Raw genomic sequence first — 26,677 nt, forward strand, 5'->3', positions numbered from 1 at the left:
TCATCCAGGGCCAGCATGCACAAAGGGATACATTTTGGTAATTTATCACAATGTTCAATATCAATAAAATAATTGGTAAAATACTGTATCAAATCAAAACTAATGTTAGTAGGTAGAGGACCAATAAATCAACAATAAATAAAAATTACTTATGGGAAACAATACATTATTAAAATTATGAACAATTAGACTACTCAATACAACAAGGACCTATTCAAATGACTACTGAAAAGCATTGGATGACATTAAATGATATAAAATTGTGAAAACATTAATCAATGTATGTACTTTATTGGTGGTTGAAGTTACTAGATTTATACTACCATGGTATGTTTAGCAATAAAAACCAATTACTATTAATAATAAACTTCCTTTTCTATAATATTTTTTGGTGGATTATTTGATCATGTTTAGGGAAAACCCAATAAACAATGTTGCATTAGTTTTTTTTAGTGTTATACCACCAGTTGATATAATTAAAGTAAATTCATGGATGCAAGTACAATCTTTTAATAAAATAATGAAAAATACAACAAAAGTTCCTCAAACAATGTGGATATTTATAATAATTAAAATTGCAAAGTTTCAAATTTCTATTGGAATTGTTCGGTTTAACTACACAGCCATATATCACTGAATTTAGAAAACACAATATCCATAGAATATCACAAAATTAGATCATCATTATTAAATAATATAAAAACTACTCTTTTTTGATAAGATTTTTTTTTATATTATTTAAAAAAAGTTTTTATGTTATATTGTGTTTAGGTAACCAATTTTTAAAACAGTTGGGAGATGCAATACTACACATAGACTACATAACAGCTGCAATTGGATAAGCTTTGCCATGAGATTATAAAAAATGAATCTTGCATATAATATTAAGAACAATGGCCTTTTGTGATGTAATCTCTGAGAATTAGGAATGAGGACTATTTTCCAGTGATGCTGATGCTTATTATTTAAATTAACTTTTCATAGATATTGACAAGATTAATTTAATATTAATGTTATTAATCGTAATATAATATAAATATCATTAATTATTATGTAATATTAATATTAAACTGATATAAATAATAATATTATTTAAACCAATAAGCTTATATACCATCTTCATTTCAGATTCAAAAATAAAACACCAAGAAAAATTTATTACAAAAGAAAAAACTTCATGAACATGATGGTACATCAAAGTTAATACAAAATAGTTATGAAATTAAGAGATGAATATTTTTATCGTTAGAAATAGGATGCTCAATAAGATGATCAAAACAGATCAATACTAACTTAAAGCTTTCATTTAAGTATCAAGAGATATTCATATATTAAGATATTGTGTTATAATAGAATTTGTAGGTAGATCTATAACTTCATAAGCTTCTTTGTGTGAATGAAATTTATGATTCTTTATAAAAAAAAATTTCAATTAAAAGTAACTAAAATCAGTCCATGTAAGGCCTTATTTTTCAATGGAAACAGAATGGCTATTGTTACAAAAGGACAACAATTTGATAGAATGAAATGAAAATCATGATGTTTCAATGTTATAATTTAATTCATACCAAAAAGTTTTTCAATTAGTTTTGAGTTATAACATAAAAATCCGAAAAAGCTCACTTTCTTTATACAAGATAAAAACAGAAGTAAAAAAATCTTGAAATAAGTAAATAGACAATGCTAATTTCAAATTTATTAAATATGGCTTTAGCTTTATGAATGATTAACTAAAAATCCTTGAATTTGGTGTTTCCTCTAAGTCATATTTCAAAGATAAATGACTTCTTAATTATTAGACAAAATTTAAAAAGTGTATTAAAAATTATGGGTACTTACAATTGAAGAGTAGTAGGTGGACAGTGCGGTGGAAGTGTAGGCTTCGGAAGACTTTCATTTTTCCCAAACAGGTCTGTATTGTGGATAGCAGCTACTCTCCTGACAACATCACTAGGTGTTCGCACTAAGTTTGCTTTTCGTGAAGGTGGAGAAATTTTTCCATTGTGAATGGCATTTGCTATTTTTCCATTGACGAGAAGCTTTTGGGTGGAAGTAGTGAACCTTAGAGATTGCCTCTCAGGAGTGTTCTTCACGAGTTGTGATTCAGCTGGAACACTTACTGCCCTCAAAAAGTTTTCTCGGATGTTTTTATAGTTAATTTGTTTTTCATGACCATTAATATTCATTTGAGCAGAGTATTTTTTATGAATAGGTGTTTGAGGTCCAGGTTTGTTTACCTCATTATTGCATTCTACTAAAGACAAGTTACTATCTAATGACCTCGGCTGTTCATTATGGCTTCTCTTCTTGTTAGGTAATGGAGGAGAAAGAATACTTGTCCTCACTTGAGCTTCAGGCTGCTTTTTTTCTGAGTATTTCCTCATATCTAAGTAGTTCTTCTTATCCCATAATTCGTTAAATTGATCACAGTAATTTGTTTGCATAGACTCGATTCGGTTTTCGACAAACCTTTCATTAAATTTGTCTGCATAGGTAAAACCATTTTTATTATGCTCATTTCTCTTGATTTCCATTCCATTTTCATAAAATCCATCATTACAGGAATCATGAGACTTTGAGTGAAGTAATGAATGTTTATCTGACCTTGTAAGATTATCAAGACTAAGAGAAGCATTCATAGCTCTTTCATACCTCCGTGAAGTGTAACCCTGCTGGACTTCAGGAGGTGGCGGAGGAAGTGGTTCATCAGGATAAGTTTCTGCTTCTGGTGGTGGTGGAGGAGATGGAGGTGGTGGTTCTGGACTGGCAGGCCTTGGCACCGGATATGGTGGATCAGGCCTGCATATTATGTTAGGACTTGCGGGGCTTGATGGCCTAGGAGGGTGTGGGTAAGCAGCTCTTAAGTGAGGCTTTTTTGGTGGCCTTGCAGGAACCCAGTCGTCCACACAAATAGATGGACCAATAATCATTGGGCCTAGAGATGCTGTAGTTAATGACCCACAACTTGAACTGCAAAAAACAAAACAAAATATTAGTATAATAACAGACACAAAAATATATAATGTAAATTTAAAGTGTAACATGCTATTAAGCCTTGAAAATTAGGATTCTATAAGGAAATTTTACTTGGTATTTCAATTTATTAATGTATGTGTATTTCACCTGGGTCATAAGATAAGGAAAAAAAAAGACTATTTACATTTCAGGCTGTTAACTGTTAATTGTATTAATTCTTTTAAGTTCTTACATATTGTCGGTAAAAAGCAACAGAGTGTATCTACAAATTTTACAAGACAACCTGGTTTTCTATTATCTTCAAATAGGCAAAAACATTTAACAAAATATGTAATTCAGTAAAATTCTGCAATGATCAATTAGCATACGCCAAAATTAGAAATTAACTGCTACCTCAAATCTGAAAAAATAATTCTCTCGGAAATTTTCAAATACTCTACTTAGGTTTTGGATCAAAAATATTTCAAGAATAGAAATAGTAAACAAAATATCAATAAAATTTATATTCAGCTTTTACTTTATTTATAAATTCAATGTTTAGTACTATAAGAAGATGCTAAAAAAAGCCTCAGAAACATTTAATGATGTTCCAAACAAAGGCATCCCACAATAGAGCACCATTTCTTCTAAACCTTAAAATAAAAATGTAGTAAATAACAGTTGAACAGCCAAGTCTGAATGTTTATACTGAATTCAGGTTAGAACAAATATTACAAAAAACTAAGTAATTTCATTTCTAATTTAGGAATTGCTTTATTTGTCCTCAATTATTGTGATTGTGCACCATTATTTTAAAAAAGAATATAGTCCTAAAAAAACTGTTTGGAATAGAAGATGAGAAAACTACCTTTTTCAAAAAGCATTCACTCATCACAATGGGAAAGGGGCATCAAACCATTAAATGACAAAAAATGATTCTTTTTACTAGGAGAAGTAAGCTTGATAAGCAAGCAAAACTATATTAAATATTGGGTTGTAAAATAAGTTCGTAGCGTTTTTCAATATTTGAATTTAATCCTTTCTGTCTTTATAAAATCATGTTTACTTAGTCAATAATGTTTACATATTCTAAAAAAAGGATTATTTAAGGTGCTTTTAAGTTTCAGTTTCAGTTTCAACCAAGATTACTAAGATAAGTATTAAAGATTTAAGTGGTATTTTGCTTGCTCAAAATGGATGAGAAAAAAATTCATTTTCGTTATTTAATGATTTTTTATCTCCAAAAAGGAAAATCCGTTGCACAGACTGTTACCAAAATTTACAGTGTGAAGGCAATGAGACCTTAGGATAAAACACCGTCCGTAAGTGGTTTGCTCAGTTCAGAACCGGAAATTTTGACTTGGAAGACACAAAGCGCTCGGGTTGTCCTTTAACTGTTGATAATGACCAAATTCAAGCATTGATCACAGACAACCCTCACTACATAGAGTGTGTAGGCATGGGATATCACAGAAATGCTTAACATATCTCATGCAAGTGTTTTAAATCATTTTGGGGTTGCGGGATATGTTTCTCGAAGTGATATATGGGTTCCTCACAATTTGACGGAAAGTAATTTATTGGACCGCAAATTCATAAGCGATTCCTTCCTGAAACAAAATGTTAATGATCTATTTTTAAAGGGGTTGATAACTGGGGATGAAAAGTAGATCCTGTACAATAATATTGTGAGAAAAAAGTCCTGGGGAAAACGAAGTGACTCACCGTGATCCCCTACCCACCCTATTCACCAGACCTTGCCCCAACAGATTTTCATTTATTTCGGGCCCTTCAAAACTCTCTTAATGGGAAATACTTTAATTCACTCGAGGACTGCAAAACATACATAGAGGATTTTATTGAAAAAAAATCTGAAAAATTTTGTGAGGACGGAATTAAAAATTACCTGAAAGATGGCAACATGTAATAGATCAAAATGGGTCATATAAAATTGATTAAAAATATTTACAAGAATCTGAAGTTTCTATTGAAATCACCTGTAAAAAAAGCTAAGAACTTATTTGACAACCCAATAACACACCAACTTAGTTTAAAAGTAGAAATTTTTATGATCATTACAAAATCTGTTCTCCATTCATTGAACTTTAGGATGTTTGAAAATGATGTTATTGATTTATAAGAACTACAGATTAATTTGGGGATCAGTCAAAGTGAGTTGAAAAAATATGTTTTTGTTTTTTTATTTCAATAAAATATAATATTGATTATTTTTTATGCAGCCTGAAAGCAGAGTAACACTAGCACTGAATGGATTTAGTCATGCTAGAGATATTTTCTGGAGCCTCAGATACCCATAAAAGATGATGATTCATAAAGGAATAGAACTGGGTATTATACCATTTATATACAGGGTATCTTTATGATAAGCTAAAGAAGAAAAAAGTGTCCTCACCTTCACGTACATATATGGTTGTAATAGTAACTTTTTAATAAGTGGGAATTTATTGAATAAAAACAATTCTTATATTTGGGCATATTTGTATTGTATTGTATTAAATAACTAGATGTTCAGAAAAAAAAATGTGAGTAATCATAATTTTATAAATTATATCAGAGGATAAGAGAAAATTTAAAACTGTGCATAAACATAAAACTTATGCATTACTATTTTAATGGTTATTTTGTGTTATTGGGGATATAAAAAAATATAACCTTCAAATTGATGGGTTATTTCAATCTGCATTGTCTTTCAAGATGGTTTTATAGCATGTGGTATTAACATTTAGATCTATACTATTTAAACTGGACAATAGCAAAATGATATTAACAATGCTATTTTCAACTACAACAATATTAATATTTGATTTCATCAACACCGATACATTGGAAAGGAATAGTTCATGAAATTCTGCTACTAACCAAAGTAAACAGTAGCCATAAAAAAGTTATGAAATGTTTTGTTATAAGTAGCTATATAGTTTTTCATGTTTTTTTGTAACACTACAGCCCCTTTAAATGGTTGGAAATTTATGAGTGAATTGAGTTAGTGTCAGAGAAGAGATCTTTGGGAGCTTCAACTATTTTCTTCTATTTTTTTTTTTTTTTTTTGCAGTTTTGTGCACCTCCATTCACAGCTTCTCTAAATTGAGTTCAAGAGTTGAAAACTTGATTGTGAATTGAGTAGGAGTTAAAAAAGTGTCATTAGGGGGTCAATACTTTTTTCTTCTTCCACCATCAGTTTTTCTAAATTTTGCATATCATTACAGCCTCTCCCTCCAAATTGGGCTAGAGTAGTGAACATTTGAATGTGAATTGGGTTAGTGATAGAGCAATGCATTTTGTAGGTCTAATCTGTTTTTCTCTGCACCATCCTACAATATATTATTAGTTTTTTAAGGATTAATGAAACAAAATCACTTTTCAAACAAAAATTAGCAAGAAATAAGACCTTATCAGTAGAATTATGCTGCCCACTATTTATTTTCTTGATCTCTTTCTACCCAACCTTGGGTAATAGTATTTCTTATTATCGCATTAACCAATCTGCGTGCTAACTATTTTTTAGTCAAATGTGGATGTGATCCTTATGAAGAGCCCTGTAAAATGCTTGGTACCTCTATCATCATATAGCAGACATACTAACTAGTTACATAATATCTAAAACAATACATATATACAGCAAAATACGCTGCCAATGAGAATAACTTTGCTCTGTTTAACCAAGACCTACAGTACATTTTATTAGATGGGAAGGTAGTCATCTACATCCTCACTCGGAGTGACTTCTCCTGCTCTTCTGATTGAGACAAGAGGTAAAGATGACGGCCTTCTTGAATAGAAGATTTAAGGACTGAATGGAAATTTATTGTTTTCTTATTGGTTGGGTTAATATTTATTACTTGCTTACTGTGGTGCCCTACTAAACCCACTTTGTTCACGTATGCTCAGTTAGAGGAGTGTTATGACTCCAAAATATTGAAATAATGCTCATTCTTTTTTTTTTATGACCACTGTACATTTATGATATACTGGTGGGGGAAGCGGGGGGTTATCTTCAGGATACCACCCTAACCATGGTGGCAGGAAGGGGATCAAGTTTCCATTCTGTGGAATCCCCACAGAAATAAAACTTGACACTCTAGACTGCATTCAAATCAGCATCACTGCAGTTATAAGAAGCACAACTTCTAATTCTTAGTCAATGTTATAAGCCTAGTGACAACACCATCTTCTATATAGCACGTATTACTACCAATGTCTAAACTAGGAGGCAAATCTGCTCAATTTTGAAGAGAATTGCAAGCTCAGATAGAGCCTGTACTACAACAGGTTTAAGTATAAATTAAAGAAAATAATACAAAATAATATACCTATGTTGATGCTTTGAATCCCTCATGCCATTACTTTCTGATTTTGACATATCTAAGCTGTTTCGAGGGATCTGAAAAGGGGAAAAAGATTAGTAAAATGAAATTAATTTATATCAATTAATTATATTATTTTAATAAACCATTTTATTTTTTATGGTTTGAAATATGTCTGCCAAGATATTTAAAAAGTGACAAAGCCATATGTTGATCAAAATAGATGCATACCATTACTTTTAAATATGCTAGTTGATGGTTAACCAAATTATTTGTTACTCACATCTCTCTTCATGGCTCCAGCATAATCCGATGCTGATGATGATCTCCTGCTAGTCTGGGGCGGAGGCCGAGGTGGTGGCTGCGGTGGGATACTAGGGGCAGTAAGCTGAGGTTCAGACTTCCAAGCAGAAGCATGCCTCTCATAAAAGGAAAGTAATGCTTTCTTCTGGATAGCTTTGAGAGAAGCATGGTCAGTCATTCCTCTCCTCTTATCTTCGTTGTTTCCACGTCGCTCAATCTCACAAATTCTCTCAGCTACTGAGAGCTTAGGTGGTGAACGATCATTACTTAAAATGTACCTAAAAAAAACAAAAAAAAAACTAATACACATTTTAAGATATTACGTTTAAAAGAGATCATATAAATTAATCAAAATTTTAATTGATTAAATTTCAAAACTACCAACAGGCACCTTAACATTTCTTAAGGATCCATAAGAATGATGATTAAGATTTTTCTCTATGATAAGCCAACTCCACTTTTTTTTGCACAGAAAAAAATACACACCTACTCAAACAACCAAAAAATAATGAATCATACTTATTTAAGATCAAATATATACATCTATTTTGAAAAACTAATTATGAATTTTCTTTAAAGGCATAGAAAACAGAAAAATATATCTTTTTCATTTATATCTTATTTCTCATTTTTATATAGTTATTTTTTGGATTAAAATAAATCACAAAGATAGAACAATGACACATTCTAGATACTCGACTCATAGTCGATGAAATCATGTGGAAGCAGCTGTAGTTGATGTGAGTTGCCTACTAACCAATTACCATTAGTTTTAATTAAAAAAACTTATTAAGAAAAGTATAAAAATTAAAATTATTACAATGATTTTTTCTATAAATTTTACAATGTATTACAGAAATTATTTTTGAAAGAATGCCTTATAATGATACATTGAATAAATATTATGTTTAATTAGTTTTAATGGTTCTAAAATAAATGCATCCGAGATTTATTATTACACGAATCCAAAAAAAAGGGCCCATTTTCACCCTGATTTACTAAAAATTACCATTGAAGTTTAGATAGAGGTGAATGTAATTCATTAGATCATAAAAATAAAAAGATATATGTACCAACCAATCTAAATTTTAAACATATGGAATGATAAAAAGAGACAATTTTTGTAATAAGAGGTATGATGATACTTTAGATATAACGGAGTTCACCCCATACAGAAAAATATTCACTACATGGAAGAAATGATATAGAGATTATTTTTAATGAGGCAAATGAAGGCTCCAGAGAAAACACAATAATCTCATCTAATGTCATTCTTTATTGGAATTGAGATTTCAATGTCATCTGTATACCAGTGACATGTAATAATAACAGACTGAACATAAAGGAGCAAAACATTAAGGTTCCACTCAGCATTGTGTTTTAAAACATGTTGCAAACTGAAAGAATGATAATACTCCTCTGCCTCCAAAGAAGAACTTCGATGACATTTCAACATTTCCTTCCATTGAAAGTAACTAAAACTTGTTGGCATGATTACTTTATTTCTCCTGTGTTTAAAATTGAGTTATCAATGGTTTCTTATCATGAAAATAACACATGAAGAACTCAGTAGTCATAAAAATTAAAATTATGTTTTACACAAAATCTTAAAACAATGGAACCTTATCATTTTTTGTTTATACCTTCAGTTAACCCTTTGGTGTTGTTATTGCCACTTGTTTATGTTACTCCCTCTTTTACCTACCCACCTATACTCAATTCAGTTTTGCTCTAGCCTCCTTGCAACGATAAGACTGAGTATTTTTCTTACTGGTACACTCCTTACATGGCATATTTTTTTTTCTCAATTGAGCCTTTTGCTCAACTGGACATGTCCTGCGTTTCTTTTTTTAAACCATGAGCCGAAGCAGGAAAATCTTAGATCTTTTATAAAATCTGAATTCTTCAGCCCCTGAAGGAAGAGCTAAAATTTACGATTTCAATTTATCATCATCACAATCAATTATATAAAAAATTAGTACAAATCATCTATCATGAGATAAATTATTATGGGACACCTCTGGAGGGTCAAAAAAGTAGGGCACCCCTGCCAGGTTAATTATGGCTCTATTATTTATAATTTACAGATAAGTAATATAAATTTATTAGGAAAAATTGAATATGAGTTTTGTATCTTTATTTGAAAGAATTAATCAATATTTTGGATAAATTAAATCCATTTTCCAATTATTGAGGAGACAAAAGACTTTTGCGACAAAATATTTTAAATGCATTTGTGGTTTTAAAACAAAAGTCTATTAAAGCTGAATAGGTAAAAAAAAAAGGTATTGAATCGTTCGATGTTGATAACCTAGTGAATTGAAAAACTGTATCTTATTTCAGAGTCATTTATAATTATCTGAGAGGAAAAGATGGTCGGGGGTTGGGGTCAGCAGAAAAAACATAGATAAACAAAAGATTATTGCCATAGATGGTCAACTATCTTCACCTCATTATAATTATACAAAGTTGTTTTTTCTGCAACCATTAAACTTTTTTTTTTATATATTCTAGTAAAGAATAAAACGGTTCCCTCCACCAATCTTTTGAACAATTATACCTACCAAATTAAAAGAAAGTGACAGTGATCAAGATTTTGTCAGAAATAAGATGAAACTGACTCTGAACGAGAAGTGTGTGAGAGTGAATAGTACAAAATTTGTAATTTTTTTTCTAGTATAATATTAAATATTTGAACTGCATAAGCAGCAATTTTCTCACAAAAAATACTGAAAGATTTTTTAATAATAATTCATATATATATATTATTTTGTTTTTGTAGTAATACAAAAAGTTTATAATAGTTAGAAAAATTTTAAATGGTAAACAAAAATGAAAATTGATTAATAAATAACTAAGAGCATACGATAGTAAGAATTTGGTCTTACTACAAGATTTATACAGTTGAATCTAAAAGTAGAATATTGTTTAATAATAAGATTTTACCAAAATATTGATAAAAATTAATGAAATAAGAAAGGATAAGGATAGGATAGAGGAAGTGGAAATAGAGAAACATTTTTAAAATGTATTAACCAGATATTCTCTTCCTCGTTTACTTGTTCCAATCAAACAATTAAATCATGCCCTTACATTGGACACCACCAACATAAAATCACATCAAATAAGACAAAAAGTCTTTTATAAACATATTCTTTGATAGGACATTTTTAAATAAAATTTACATAATTTTTTTTTTTTTACAATTTTGGGAAGTACCTCAAAAATGACTTCTATAATTTAAGGATATAACTTAAACAAATGTTCTTCACTTCAGAAAATTTTATAGTAAAAATGAAAATCCTCTTATTTCAATAAAATGAGGTTTTTACCATGCTTTCCCCCCCCCCTGAAAATGTTGAGTAGTTACACAATATTACATTTAAAAAAATAAATAAATAAATTTAAAACATTGTGTTAGTGAAATCAGTGATTTTCCATGTTCAATATAAGATTTTTTGATGTGAAGAATGAGTTATGCATTTAGACCCTTCAATTTATTGAATGTTGGTACAACCCATGAAGGCTCATTGGTGCAGTACTTTGTAGGGTAGTAATGTTGCTAGACCAACGGTTATGAGGCTGAATGGACTCATGGCTATAGTGAAACAGAAAATAATTATCTATTACAGCCGGATATGAACCCATGTCCTTGGAGTTAGTATCAAAGTGCCTTACCACTGAGCAACCTGCTGCCACTTATTCATTATTGTAAAATTTAAATTTCTTTAATGAGTGTATATTCTAAACATAAATGCTAAAATAAATTATACAACTCATACCTAGGTGCTGTAGGTTCATAAGTGCTAACTGGAAAAAGCCGCCTCATGTTGTTGTTACTGACTGGTTGGGGCCATGGTTCAAGGTAAAGCACTGATTCTGAATGATGCCGCTGAGGCATAGGAACCCTGGCAGAGTGTGCTATATGTTGAGGAGTGCTGCTCACATCAGAAAGAGATCCGTGCCACTTTAGTGTCTCACTAGAAGAGCCGGAGCTAGCTGAAGACTCCCTTCCTGTTTCATTTTCTCGTCGAAGTCTGGTAATTAAAGAAATTAGTAAGAAATCGAAGAAAAACTTGAGTATTTTGAAAATTTAAAAATTCTAAACAACACCATAAAATATAATCAAATTAAATATTAGCATATATTATAAATATTCAAGGACCTTACTTCCAAAAGAGTACAAATACAAATAGAAAAAGGTTTCAGTTAGGAGAAGAGTACATTTTAAACAATTACTTCATTATTCGGTGTCCTTAAGATACTTTAGTGAGGACCACCCATAGCTCAGTGGTAGGGTACAGCCTTGCCATTCTGAGGTCTATTGGCGGTGCCAGTTCGAACCGGCCTGGGGCGTTGTCTTTTTCATTGAATGGCGGTCCCAAAAAAAAAAAACTTCAACCCCCAACCATGGTGAAAACAATCAAAGTACAAATAAAGAATTTATACCTGGTTGTATGGAAAATTCCAATGCCATTAAAATATTTAAAAAAAAAAAAAAAGATACTTTATTATTTCTCAAAAAATTGGTAAGAAGCCAAAGTGGGAAATCTACAAAATTTTCTATCTCAGGTTTTATTGCATATGGATGTTACAATTCTCTTCATAATGCCAAAAATATGAAATTGAAATTCATAATGTCACCGCTTAAATAAACAAAATGATCAATTGATTTACATCCAAATTAGAATTTACCTTCAATCTTAAGCATAATTCAAATATAATGTTCCCAAAAAGTTTCAGATAAATTATTTTTGTATTGTACTGTCAAGTGAATGTTAAATTTTCTGGTGAAGTGATTGGAAGTTCGCTCTTTTTACATCACATTAAAATATATATGTCCTCAATAATAATAAAAAGTTAATATTTAATATTGACAAACAAAACTGTTAAACACACAAACCTCAAGTTAAATTTGAAATATATTTCTAATCATAATTGTTTTAAGTGTAATTTCTAATTTAATTCTGTTTTTAAATATTTTCTAAGATACTTTGAAAATATTTTCCTTTAAAGATTTCATGGGGTCTTACCAAGGAAAAATTTCATAAGAAAATAATGAATGGAATAATGGTCCGGGTGCGGTAAAAAAAAAACTAAAATAGTAGATAATTATACTATTCTATTGAGCCAACGTTTCGCCCCACGTTGCAGGGCTTCGTCAGGGCTAAAAAAGATACAAACACTATAGTTAAAAAAAAGAAAAAGAAAAAAAAGTATACATATAAACATGAAAATAAACATATTTTACACTTATGTTTTTTCTTTTTTTTTTTTCTCCTTTTTGTAACTATAGTGTTTGTATCTTTTTTAGCCCTGACGAAGCCCTGCAATGTGGGGCGAAACGTTGGCTCAATAAAATAGTATAATTATCTACTATTTAAGTTTTTTTTTACCGCACCCGGACCATTATTCCATTCATCTATACACACGGTCAATCAATAATCTTCCAATAAGAAAATAATGTTTTATAGACCCAAGTATAAATACTACATTCTATTGTAATATGGTATCTGATTATAATTTTGTTAATGAGTCATCTTCCTCTTTTTTTGGTAGTTTGGTAGCTAAAAATTGGATATTTTAAATTTATAACTATTGATTTTTCCTCAATTAATTAAGAGTTTTCCAAACTTACTGTATAATTAATGTTGGAAGTAATGTTAGCTCCAAATTGAAATGTATAAATACTATACCTGTCTAAGAAGGGAGTGGTGGTGGTTGAGTCGGAACTGGACACATAGCTATGGTAACCCTCACTCTGGGCATAAGAAGGTTGCTGGCTATGAGATGGGGCCCTCACTTCTTCGTAAGCCCTAGAGTACTGCTCCAACTCAGCTCTCGTCAGGGAACTCTGCGACCCATCATAGCCCCCATCAATACTCAACTGGAATCATAATGACATTTATCATCCACTTACTTTATAATACTTTTAAAATTGGGTTAAAAAATTGAAATAAAACAATAAAGGCATAACATAGAAAAAAACATAGAACTTATAATAAACATCGACTTCAAGAAATAAATGTTCAATGTTTTCAGCCCTCAAAAGAACTGAAGTTAAAAGTATTGGCAAAATTATGGACTTGCAGAAGACATATGCTTTAACTATACAATAATCACATTGGCATTCAATTATCAATGTTGTTTTGCTGATCATGAAGGGTTATTAAAAACTAGATGGAAAACTTATTATATTATAATAAAAATATAATGTTATAATAATATACTTTTTATTTTTATCTATATCTATAAAACATAGATAATAAATTAAAAGAGATCAGTAATCTTTTTATTTTATTTAATAGCATAGGGAGCATTATGTTGATAGGTCGATAAAGATTTATTGATAGACAAAAGTTCATGTGAAAAAAAGTCATCCATGAGAAAGTTAACAAATGTTCACTGTATGACCATAACAAAAAAAAAAAAATTGAATTATATTTATTAGAATAAATATTTTACTTTCTTTAACAAACTAAATATAGTGTTTATAAGGATAAAATTGGATTATTTAAAAAAAAAATTACTGACAAGCAGGCCCCCTTGAATCCTATGCTTTCCTTTGAGACTTTCTCATATTTATTTATAATTACAAGCATATTCTCAACATCATATTATATTAAAAATAATTAGTTTACTACTCAGCAATTTAACATTTTCAAGTATCTTAAATTCATTTTAAATCTGAACATTTGATAACAATTAAATGGAGAAGAAGCTTGATAAGCAAAAATTAATTACTTCACCTTGGACCAAATTTTATATATTCTTTTTTTAATTGTAGCAATCATCTCAATTCAGTATACCTTCTGGTAATGAATATTAATTTTAACACTTTTTTAATTGATAATTTTCCTCACAAATCATTATTCACTAATGAGTATGTTACTGTTAGCTATCATAAAAATTGCTTTCAGTTTAATTTGTGTAATTACTATTAGTATTTTCAAAATCACTTTTATTTATGTATGTTTAATTATTCATGATGGAAGTCTAAAACAGTAACTATGAAGAGGACTGAGGACTGGTAGTTCAGAAAGGTTCAGAAAATTCAAATAAAATATTTATTATTTCAAATATAAACAAAAATATAGCATAAAATTATAAATAAATAATTATTATTATTTATAATAAAATAAATATATTTATTATAAATAAAAATACAAATTATAAATAATTTCAAATAAATTATTTATGTATGTATGTATAGTTAATCTAATAAGATCTGAACTCCTTAAGCCAAGTATCCCTTAGTAGGATTATTTTATTATATTTATGTAACTATTGTTTTTTAAATTGTTTATATTTTTAATTTCAATGTTACTAATTTTATAATTTTAATTTAAATGTTACCTTTATTCTTTTTATTGTGGTAGTTTATTTACTTTGTTTTGCTGTGTACAACGATGAGAATTTAGTCACAGTAGGCAATTAACTGTGTAACAAAAATATTTTTACTCACAATATGGCTATATGTTTTTTTTTATCTTCAATATAATTATGTTTAGTAATAATAGCAATATTATGGAATAGAAATTGGAAATATTTTTCTTGGAAAAATTATTTACCTGTGAGAGACGGATCTCGGTGTATTTGGTGAAGGTGTCCAGGTGCGAAGTGTCCCGCTCGGGTGGCGAGGGGATGGTGTAGTCGGGCTCGCCCAGGCTCTTGCCTTCCCTGTCGACACCCGGCAGGAACTTCTCTCGCTCCATCACCGTCTTCAGCTGAAATACAAACAGTAAAAATACTTAAATGTATGTATATTTCAATGATATGAACATGATAACTAACAAGCGTATAGACTAGTATAACTTACTAAAGGTTTAGACTTATAAAAACAATTAGTCAGACAATTGGTGAGACAATGCTGAGTTTTGACACATCCGCAAGAAACGGCTGCTGTTTATGTAGATTATTTTGTAGCTCAACGAATTATAATTTATAGAGTATCAAAACAACATTATGTCTCAGAGATAATTTTAAGGGGGCCAGCCCAAATCTCTCAGGGAGGTTTCAAAATAAACACTGATTGGATTGAATGTGATTAAGATGTTACTTAACTTAAGTTAAATTTTTTTTCCTATTTATTATTTTGTTATTATTCAATCTATATCTCTGTAAAAATGGTGTGAATGTGTTCTCTTATCTCTATTACCGTTGTTTACCAATGACAGAAAGAAAGAAGAAAAAATAAACACACTAAGAAAAAAATATGGCTAAGTTTAAAATACATAAACCTACCTTCTAGAACTACTACTCATGAATAACTGATAAATGTTATTTAAAAATTTGTGAAGTAAAAATTCAACTTAAAATTTCTAACAAATTGTGCAATAAATTGAAAATGTAATTATATAAAATTGTTGATTGTAATTACATTTTTGTGATTAATTGAAATTAAATTAATAACAATAAATATTAAATAAATAAATCAAATTAATAATAAAATTTTATTAAATTTATTTTTGAACGAATATGACGAAAACTCAAAACCAATCCATAAGATCCAGTTGTGAAGTTGCTGGATTCATATAAATAGAATCTTTAATCAAGGTTACATTAGTATTAAATAGGATAAAAGTATCATTTGTCACTGGTTTATTTGCTGCTATGACATACTAAGTATGATCCATACCTCCATAAGACAATTAACAATAATCCTACGTAATATTCATATCATATATCCTTATAAATTAGGTAGATAGGTTTAAGTATTTAGGTTCTACGGTAACTAGAAAAAACGAAATTGATGAGGAAATTAAAGCTAGGTTGAAGGCAAGAAATGCTTGTTATTTTTCCATTTCGAAACTGCTTAGCTCGCGCCTTCTATGGAAAAACTTAAAAATTAGAATTTACAAAACTATTATCCTTCACACTGTTCTTTATAGATGTGAGACGTGGCCTCTTACACTAAGGGATGAACAGCGTTTTAAGGGTTTCGAAAATAAAGTATTACGCATAATATTTGGACCGAAAAAGGATGAATTAACGGGAGAATTTAGAAGATTACAGAACGCTGAATTAAGGAACCTACATCCGGTAAATATAATTCAAGTTATAGCATTGCGGCGTATAAGATGGGCGTTTAAGGTTGTAGGGCTTAGTAACGAGCGGATCCCTAAAATGTTAATAAACCTGAAGCAACGGGTAACCGTCCGAGGGGGTAGACCGAAACGTAGATGGGAGGATTGCGTTAAAACTGATTTAGTGGAATTGGCTTTGGAGGAGCATCGTTGGAAGGATGTATGCAGAGAGCGTTTGGTGGTATTGGCATCGAACCTTCGGGTTCGTTAGGCCTTTATTATTATTATTCCCTTATAAATACGCACTACAAATTGAACGGTGGGTCCTTAAAATAATAAATAAAATAAAATAAAATTTAAAATAATACAGGAATAATCCAGGGTATACAAACATTAATGTTCACAAATCTATGGCACAATCATATTCTGATCTACAATTATCTTAATATTTGTGAATATCCTTATTTTTCCTCTCTAAATGCAAAATCTGAGTCCGCCCCTGTGATCCGGTGAGTTTTGTCAGAGGGAATACTCACGCCAAGATATGTCAAAGGTAGGTATAATGTTCCAAAGTTGAAGTTCTCAAGGTTGGGCTAGTATCCCTTTTTAGAAACAAATTTTATACATATGTATATGCTAACAAATGTAGTTAAAAAAGTTTTAGAAATTAAATATAAATAAAATTCTAAAAAAAAAATATAAGAAACATTAATTTGTTTCTCTTGGCATGCCAGCTATGCTTAGACTTGTGGAAAACGGGCTAGTAGGAACGCAATGAAGTCTGCTGTTCTCATCAGAAAGGAACGCTAAATTCCAGGCCGATGATCAGTGAAGAAATCTGAATTGCCTTTTGAAGGAAAGGAACCCACCGAGTTTAATCAATCGTCATGCATTTACTCGGACATTAAAGGATAATTAAATAAAGAGTAACTGTTCTGCAGAGGACGCAGTGACTCAATCCTCAGGTACTTCAGGGGGTCAGCAGAGGTCAGAGCGATTGGAGATTATTCCTCTGAGTCATCCCCATTGCCTATCTTGGTACTGTTTCATTTGTCACTCCTCTCTATCTTGTTCCTAATAGCCTCTAAATAATAGATCACTTTGGATTGTCGATCCTTATCCTCCAGGAAAACAATTGTATAGTACTAAAAAATAGAATTCCAGTATAGGATTGTTCAAAAATAATTTCCTCAATTATGAAAAATGTAATAGTGTAGAATTTGGGACTATCATTGTATTATTTTATGAGAGAGTTAAGTAGATTTTAAAGCAATCCAGTAGAAGAACCATAAAGTGTATATAATGAAATATGTCCCCCATTATATGGTAACTACTATTTAAAAGTATGGCGTCAAATTCAGAGCATGTTTTAATTGTTTTAAAAGTTGATATATTTTTTTAAAATTAGGAATTTAAAGAAAAAAAAGGACTTAAGTGCTCATTAAAACTCTTCCCACTTTTTATATCATTGTAAACATTATTAAAACATTAATTTTACATTTTATTATTTGAACTAAGAAATATACACGGGCAGAGGGTCAACAGTACCCGGACAAAGAAAACCACAATACGATTATAGATAGACCTCTCCAGAAGGGTTTCATTATTTAGATTATCGCAAACAAAAAACAAAAAAAATTGCTCCGAAGGCATTGTGAGTACACGTAGATAGGAACCAGCACACAACTAAATAAATTGAAAAAAAAAATTAATAAAAACTTGTTAGTAAAATAAATTTTTTATGCTACATAGAGGTTACTCTATGAAAGTTACACGTTCATCCAAAGAAGAAGTATGAGAGGAAAAAGAACGAATAAGGAAGCCTTAGTTTTTTTTTTACAAAAAAAATTATAACAAAATAAAAATAACCAATTCCGGGAATTACGTTGTTTTCTTTTTCTAAATAATAAGTTATTCTTTGGAATTTAGGTTTTAGATCGGGAAAATTTCTATATTATCAAATATCAAGGAGTGAAAATACTTTCCTTTGGAGTTCTTTGACAATACCGTCAAATGATAACTATCCTTAGTTTTTAAATAATTAAATAAATATTTGTAATAAGTGTTAGACAATACTGGTTTCCCATTTGATACAGAATATTAGAAAAATTAGGGGGAGAACTGATGTAATATCAATAATCAACTGGGGAAAAAAAGAAAATATTTACTGCATCTGAAGACGGGGCGTTGTGCTCGAAACGTTCTAATTAAACGAATGAGAAAAGATTTGAATAAATGTTAGAGTCTAATTATACTTTTTAAAAATTTGAAAAAAATATCAGAAGGCATAAAATAAATCTAACTAATATTAATATTAATTTTTTTTTCTTAGCCATGTTTTAATTCTTAGCCCTAAAATATTATACTATCTCCTTATTAATATTTATTTTGCAACATAAGCGAATAGAATTCTCCCTATAATAAATTTAATGTAAAAGATATTAAAAAAATAAGAAATGTTTACAAAAGAAAATAACATCATGTACTAGAGATATTTCTTAGTTAATATTAATTTTCCTCTTGGATACATAATAAAGGGAGTTGACAATTTGTAGAAAAAAACAAATTATCTCAAGCCTTAAAATTTAACAATCATATTTATTTACTAAAAAATCTGAACTCTGGCTTCGTATTTATGTTAACATGAAAGAGTAATAAATAAAACATTGCTAAATATTCGTTTCAGATGATGGAATTATAATAACCAACTAGCCCACCAGCAATTATAATTAGTCTATCCAATGGCAATTTAAATACTAATTTTATTAATATGTAATGAGTTTAAAAATTCAAATTTATTATTCCTGATTATACACGTTATAATGTTATCTTATTACAATAATTGTAAATTTTGAAGCAACATATTTTCTTATAGTTTTAAAATCTAGAAGCCTCATTACCAACCTATAAATTTAATAAACGAACTGAAAAACTTCATAAAATATAGCATAATTTAAATGAAAATGACACTAACTAGTGTATGAATGAAATATTTGATTCCATAATAAATATTACGGAAAATACAATGTATAAGTTACATTCATGAATTATAACGACACCTTAAAATATATATATTTACATATTAAAATGGATTGCCCATTAAATTCGATTTATTTCTACCTTGAACCGGTTTTCGTCAGCGGTCCTGGTTCGTGGAAGGCGATAGCGCTGGAAATTTATTAGATATTTTCAGCATCCACTCTCCAACACCAAACATCACACAAACTTATCTTAATAAAATTTTAATAAGAACTATTTTATTTCAACATTCATTGTTTATTTATAAATTCAGATAACAAATGTCTGTCTGGGGATAATGCCCAAAACCTATATGTGAATAAGTTAGATCCATAAGTATAAAAAACAACTAAAATCTAACGCAGGGAAATCCTTAATTTTACTGAATGAAGAATTTATTAAACATTTTACTAATTTCCACTATTGGTGAAAAATTGTGGAACAATTTTCCAATTATTCTGGAACCGGCAAATATTTTCAGAATTTTATAAACTGAATATATTAACCAGAATATTAAAATTTAACAACTATTTACTTATTCCAGTTAATATGATTTCAATGCATATTAGATTTTTTTGTTTTTATCCTGTCAACATTTTGCTATATACAATACTAGTTGTTTATTTAAAATTCTTAATAGGTTTTTTTTTTTTTTTAAATTTCAGTTCATTAGGATTTCAACACTACTTAAATAATAATTATTGTGTATAAGTTACTAAATATACTATAATATGATATAAACCTGTACTATGTACGATAATGATATAAACATGTACTCGTACATCTATTTAGTAAGCAATTAGTTGATAAATAAAATCTACACCGAACCATGGAGCAAACCTTGCTTATTTCATTATAATATAAATTATTATGAAATAAATGATCAATTCAATAAAAATAAATAAAATAAAAAAATCAATAAAAAAATCAGGTAATTTATTTCATTGAACTAAATTCACTAAATTTCAAAAAGTGATTAATGAAAGGTTCAACTATTCATACAAGATAAGTAACCATATCCATCAATGAAGAAAAAACAACACAAATTTTGGCTAGATAACCACTTTGTCATTCAACACTCAATACACACGATGGCAACGCTCGAAACGCTGGCTGGCACGCAAAGAAATAATATTGCGGACCCATAACAAATACTCTTAAAAAATTTCCTTTAAACAGTACTTCCCTTTTGTTTTATAGACTAATATTTTTAAGTTACATGTTCTTTTAATAAATAACTTTTATGATATTATAACATTTAATAAATAACTTAAAGAAAAAATAACTTTTTCCTCGACTCTACTTATGAACTTCATTCGATAATTTCATATCATGATGCTAGTTTTAAAGTTGTATAACTTACAAGGAAGATTTACTTTTTGGATAACTTTCATGTAATATAAAAGTAAATCTAAAAATATCTGTTGCAGACCCTCACGAGGCACAACCAAGGCTCTCCACCGGTGGCCCGCGGACCAGGGGTGAGAAACCTGCTTAATTTTATAATTTAATATTTTTATTTTATTTTGAAAGATAACTGTTTATGATGATGTAAATAGCAGTAAAAAAGAAAAAAAATATTTTGCTTGTTTTAGTGTGTGTTTGATGTCTAAAGAGTGATAAGATATCTCCATTTGATGATTCTTTTTTAGGGTGTCCTCTATTCGGCCTGCATTCATTTTAACTATGTCGGAATTGGCCGAAGGTAGATTGTTTAGTTATTCGTTGGTATTTTAGGGAACTGTGGTTTTATTTGTTGGAGTTTTCCATTAATAATCAACAATATTTACAATATCTGTTCAGAATTTTTCTCACTATCACTAATAATATAAACATGTATAAAGTATTCAATGATGAAAATAAAAAAATATGATGAACAACATAAAGATAAAATATCGGAAACAATTTAGTATCCATGTACATAAGAACTAAAAAAAGACACAAACAGCATGCCGAACATCTCTACTGTATACAGACTGAGATAAGTAGTCGAAATAATGGAATGGCAAACGAAATTCTAGACCTTGTAAATACAAGTTAAAACATTCTCTTTTTATTATCAAACCATAATATATCTTGTACAACAGCTGTAAAAGATAATGATGACAGATGGTAGGACTGTTTAACGTTCTCTGTGTTTACGAATCATATTTCAAATGACTTGACGCCGGTAAGAGAACAATACGTCTTGTGGAACGGGTGTGTGTTACTGAATGCACGATGACGGATTCAAATGTGAAAAAAACTGACAATCTGGGCACTGACTTAATGCCAGTTTTTTTTTCTCGGATGGCGAAGAGGAGACAGGTAGAGCTCAGGCCTAGTGGTGCCTTATGTAACAGGTTATTAATGGAACCACACCCTGTCACCGTTATAGTGACTGCCTCTCGAGTCCTCGTGACCTCCGCGGTCTGGGGAACCAGGGTCATCTTTCTAGGTAGCAGTTCTTCTGATCCTGTGATCCGAGTACTCTATAATACTAAATGCTCATGGAGGGTTTCGGAAATGAAACTTTTAAAGAGCGACATCCGATAGATATTTCTTTTTTTATGTTTGGAGATTTAATATATTTTATACCGCAAGCCAGGAACAGCTTTGGAAGTGGAGCAAAAAAAATAATAATGACGTTTCTTATTCAACACAAGTTAATCTAAAGAAATAAAAAAAGAAGAAGAAAATGTATTTTATAATTATTAACAAAAATAGGAAAGGAATCACGCAAAACTTTAACGCAGCATAATATATAATAGGGATATTTATGATGTTTTGTTAAATGTAAAATGTTAAATCCATAAAAGCCCCTAGTGGATTTTCTAAGCAACTTGTTTTATAACCTTTCCTTCCAAAACCTCTTCTTATTATTTACTTCTAATTTTTAGTAAGCAATTTATTAAAATATTTGATAATGATTTATCGTTTAAGAATAAAATCTACAGAAAGAGCCGTTGACAAAATATTCTATCAAATCATAAAGATTTGCCAGAATCTAATGAAATTAATCTTTAAATGTTTCTAGAAGTTTTTGGTGCGCAAAACGTAAAGTGCGAATTAAAATTTTTGATTCTCAGGAAATAACTTCTTTCTTTTTTTAATTTCCTGTATCAATACAATACATTCCTACACTATGTACTGAGGAACCAAATCTGAATTTAGTAAAGTACAGTTGGGAGTTAATCAAGAAGTGATTATAGACTAATTACTTTAATTCTGATTTAAATTGTATAATCGACAAAACGGTTAATCCAATTTTGATGAAATTTTCAGGAATTGTTGAGATTAGGAACTAGTTGATTTTTCCTGAAGTTGGAAATTGGTTTGAAAATGGTCCAGTGTTTAGTTTATCAAATTCCTTCAACTATTTCACTGTGTGAAAAATGTTTTTTTTTCACGCATATTTTAAACACAGCTCTTGTTTGTTAGTTTTGAAAGGGCGTTTTAACAGCCTGGTCATCAACGCCCGTTGATAGTTGGTTTTGGTATGGTCCAATTGTTCAACAGAGTCATACATTTGTGGTGTGATGTGCAGATCCACAAATGAGCCCCACTATTTGAGATTTGAAATATTATTTAGATAGGTAATTATAATTTGTTTAATAATAGATCGTAACGATAGTGGAGAAAGAATGATGAAAAGCAGATAAGTGGCTATTCTAAATACGGCTCTTTCCGTCAATTTTATTAGTAACAACAAATAAAATTTGTTGCTAAACTTTGAAGTAAAGGTGTAAAGGAAACTGTTATTTCGCTGGATTACATGATTCAGTACATGGTACCCAGAGGGGGTAGCTACCCTCCTTGGAGTGAAAAACAATTAATTTAATAAAAAAATATTAATTTAATAAAAAATATATATATTTTTTTCAAGTAAATGCTAAATGTAATAATTAATAAAGGACTGCGATAATTATATGCAATGTTTTGCAAATTTTGGGGGTCATTCACCTTTTCCATGCTGAAATGTCACAACCTCGCTGACTATGGCTTGTCAAAAATTAAAAAAAATAAAGCATTTTTGTTTTTTCTCCCTCACAAAATTACTCTAATGTGAATTTGCTACCATACAACTGGTAAAAGGTCTTAGAAAGTATGGAATTCAGTAAAATATTTAGTTCTAATGGAAAGGAGTTTACTATATATTTCAAACTGCTCTTTAAAAAAATAATAATATATCAAAACAAACACAAAATGGTTTCGGCTACCTCCAGTAAAATAGCTTTAGGTGAACTCTTTTTACTGAATAAGTAAAACGTGAGAAAGATGGTTAATTATTCTGATCTTATCCCTAGAATTCCTAGCCTTTATATCTCAGTAGCAACCAAACTAAAACAAGATAGGATTTTAGATTTGAACGGTACCGATATGCTTTATTACTGCGATTGTTCTTATTTTTTCTAGACATAGATGTGGATTTTTGATAAGCTGTGAGTCATTTTTACAACATGTTCAATGAGAAACATCAGTTTTTGAAGAATTGTTAAAAGAAGGCATTACTCTAGAAAATAGAAAAAAAAATGTGATAATATAAAAAAAAAATTAATAAATAAGAAAGCAATTCCTAAGTGAATTGAATCTCTCCGGCTCGAGAACTGTTTCTGAACCGAAATCGAGTATAATTTAATGGTAAACAATGAGTAAAAGCAATTTTACAGAAAAGCTATTGTCGTAAAGTTCTATGTTCACGAAGATAGAGACAAAGAAAAATGAAAAAAGACAACTAGTAATAGCAGAAACAAGAGGAAATTACTGGGTAGCGTACCTGGTAGCAGGAATGATGCGGTTTAAAGAGGTCTTCATTGGAGGGGATGGATGTGGAGAGGAATGCAAAAAGAAGGAACCACCGTGGTTTATTGTCAAACAAGGCCGATATTTCTCTACAATGATCCTTTCAAGGACTGCGCCTTGGAAGAGCGCTTTGTGCATTGCAGTCTGGAGCTGCAAGTAGGGAACTGGACAATCCTATATATACACGAACATGTACACGTACAAATATGTGTATATATAAATAAAATAAAAAATAAAATTTTAGAGCCAAAAATTAACCCTTTTTTAACGTAACAATAAATTAAAAATAAGTAAATAAAATATACATCGCCGGTGGTGCTATGTAATAACAATCCAATAATTTTTAGAAGGGTATTAAAAATAATACTAATAAGACGAAGCCCTGCAAAGTGGGGCGAAACGTTGGTTAATAATTAATCATTTTTTGTTTCTATTTTGATACCTTCATTGATCGCCAGCCGGACTATCATCTTCGAATCTTCTTCATACGATCAACTATCTTCTTCTAATAGTATACATCATTTTTCTAAGGGTCATATATTCTTCTGGGAAAATAAAAACACCCTTAAAACTTCATCTATCTCTAATTTATTCATTGGATGACTTTCGGACTAATTTTTGTTAATTTTCAAACCTAATATTTATTATTCTTGATCATTTTCAGATGATTTTCTTGGTTTTGATAATATGGTTATCTTCTCTTTTTATTATTATAATATTGGAAATAATAATTTTACTATATCAAAAATGTATGAATACATTTTTTTATACATTAAATACTACTTTCTATAGGAAAACACGACCCTTTGAAAATAGTGTATACTTTTATTTTTAATATTATAATTATGGAGACGGAAGATGAACATATTATCAATTTAAAGATCATGAAACAATTGTTAAAATATTTATGTATATAAATAATTGACCGTATTTTTCTTAATATGAAGGATAAAGTATAGTCAAAAATAACAAAAACCAATTGACAATTAAATAAATAGTTGTTAACTATTTTTTGCTTCTTTTTAACCGAATTCAATTATAATTAAAGTTTAAAAATGGACAAAAATTAGTCAGAAACGTAATCAAATGAAGAAACGGGTGATGTTTTGATTTTCCCTATACTGTATACCAGAAGAGTATATTTTGTACATTACCTGGTTTGAAAAGTGATTTTTGAATTAAAACCTTATAATATTCTTATATTTTTAAGAATCTGGAACATTTCTGATAGTTATTTACATAGTTAAACTAATTAGTATGAATAGGTGTTTCATAATTAATTGTTTTCATACGATGAAAACAAATCGAAAATATCTAAAATGTTGAATTCCCTATTTCAACGCCAACGCTATTTACTGGTATTTAATTAAAATTAAATTAAATCTGTACAATATATGGGCTATAACCTTAAGGGTCATGGGTTCAGTACTTTGTAAGGAAGTACTGTTACTAGACCAACGGTTGTTCAAGGAGGTGATTTGGTCTGAATCAAGCTCGTATTTAATACTGTATTATATATACCTATCATATATTGAAGTAAAAATTCATATCCACCTTCCTTTCAAATCGGTTTTGGAAAATCCATATGATATTTAAAAAGAAGATCATCTCGAGACCTTTAACATAGTACTTTATGTTTCTAGATCATTTGGAAAACTATAATTCACGAGCGCCACTGTTATGTTTCATTAATCAGATAGCACATTAATTAATTGTATGTTCCTAAAGTTGTAAATCTACATTAGATGGATCATTAACTAACCGTTGGTGAGGTGTTGAGTATGTAGGGTCCGTTGGAAGTGGCTGTTTCTCCTGTCATCGCAGATCCTCTCTTTCCTCCTCCATCCTCGTCCCCACAGCACCTAACACAGAAATTATTGTTATAAAAATGTATTTTGAAACGACTCAAATTAAAGATACTTCAATAATCAGGATATTGAAAGTTGGTCCAATGTTCATACTGTATTAATACAATAAACGTTTATAATAAAATAATATAAAACAACCATAACAAAGAAATTGAGTAATGATACTTATTTTAAATAAATTTTCCCGGATATAGGAATAAATCGATCAACATTTGATCAAGTGAAACTATTCAGAGACTATTATTATTATTAGATTAGAAACTATTATGTGATCTGGAGAAGTGTTTTGTTTATTGTGTTCTATAGTTCATTACACTATAAATAGTGAAGGTGGTGAAGTATGAAATGGTCTTCAACCAAGAAAGCTGCACTAAAAAGGCCTATTAAGATAAATATTCAA

General features: G+C 29.7%; 1 protein-coding gene across 1 annotated transcript; it reads right to left on the reverse strand.

The window, feature by feature from the left end:
• Window positions 1-1,814: 1,814 nt before the first annotated feature.
• LOC106689951 (uncharacterized) lies at window positions 1,815-26,271 on the reverse strand (the record flags this gene model as incomplete). Its single annotated transcript, XM_014435178.3, is given in 7 exon segments — window positions 1,815-2,970; window positions 7,287-7,357; window positions 7,564-7,861; window positions 11,366-11,620; window positions 13,280-13,470; window positions 15,155-15,310; window positions 26,172-26,271. Coding segments are annotated over 7 exon segments (2,163 nt in total). The 3' UTR covers window positions 1,815-1,835.
• Window positions 26,272-26,677: the final 406 nt, after the last annotated feature.

This window comes from Halyomorpha halys, unplaced genomic scaffold (genome assembly GCF_000696795.3).
Source record: "Halyomorpha halys isolate HHAL.00 unplaced genomic scaffold, Hhal_1.1 Scaffold1532.1, whole genome shotgun sequence".
In the NCBI taxonomy this organism is placed as follows: domain Eukaryota; kingdom Metazoa; phylum Arthropoda; class Insecta; order Hemiptera; family Pentatomidae; genus Halyomorpha; species Halyomorpha halys.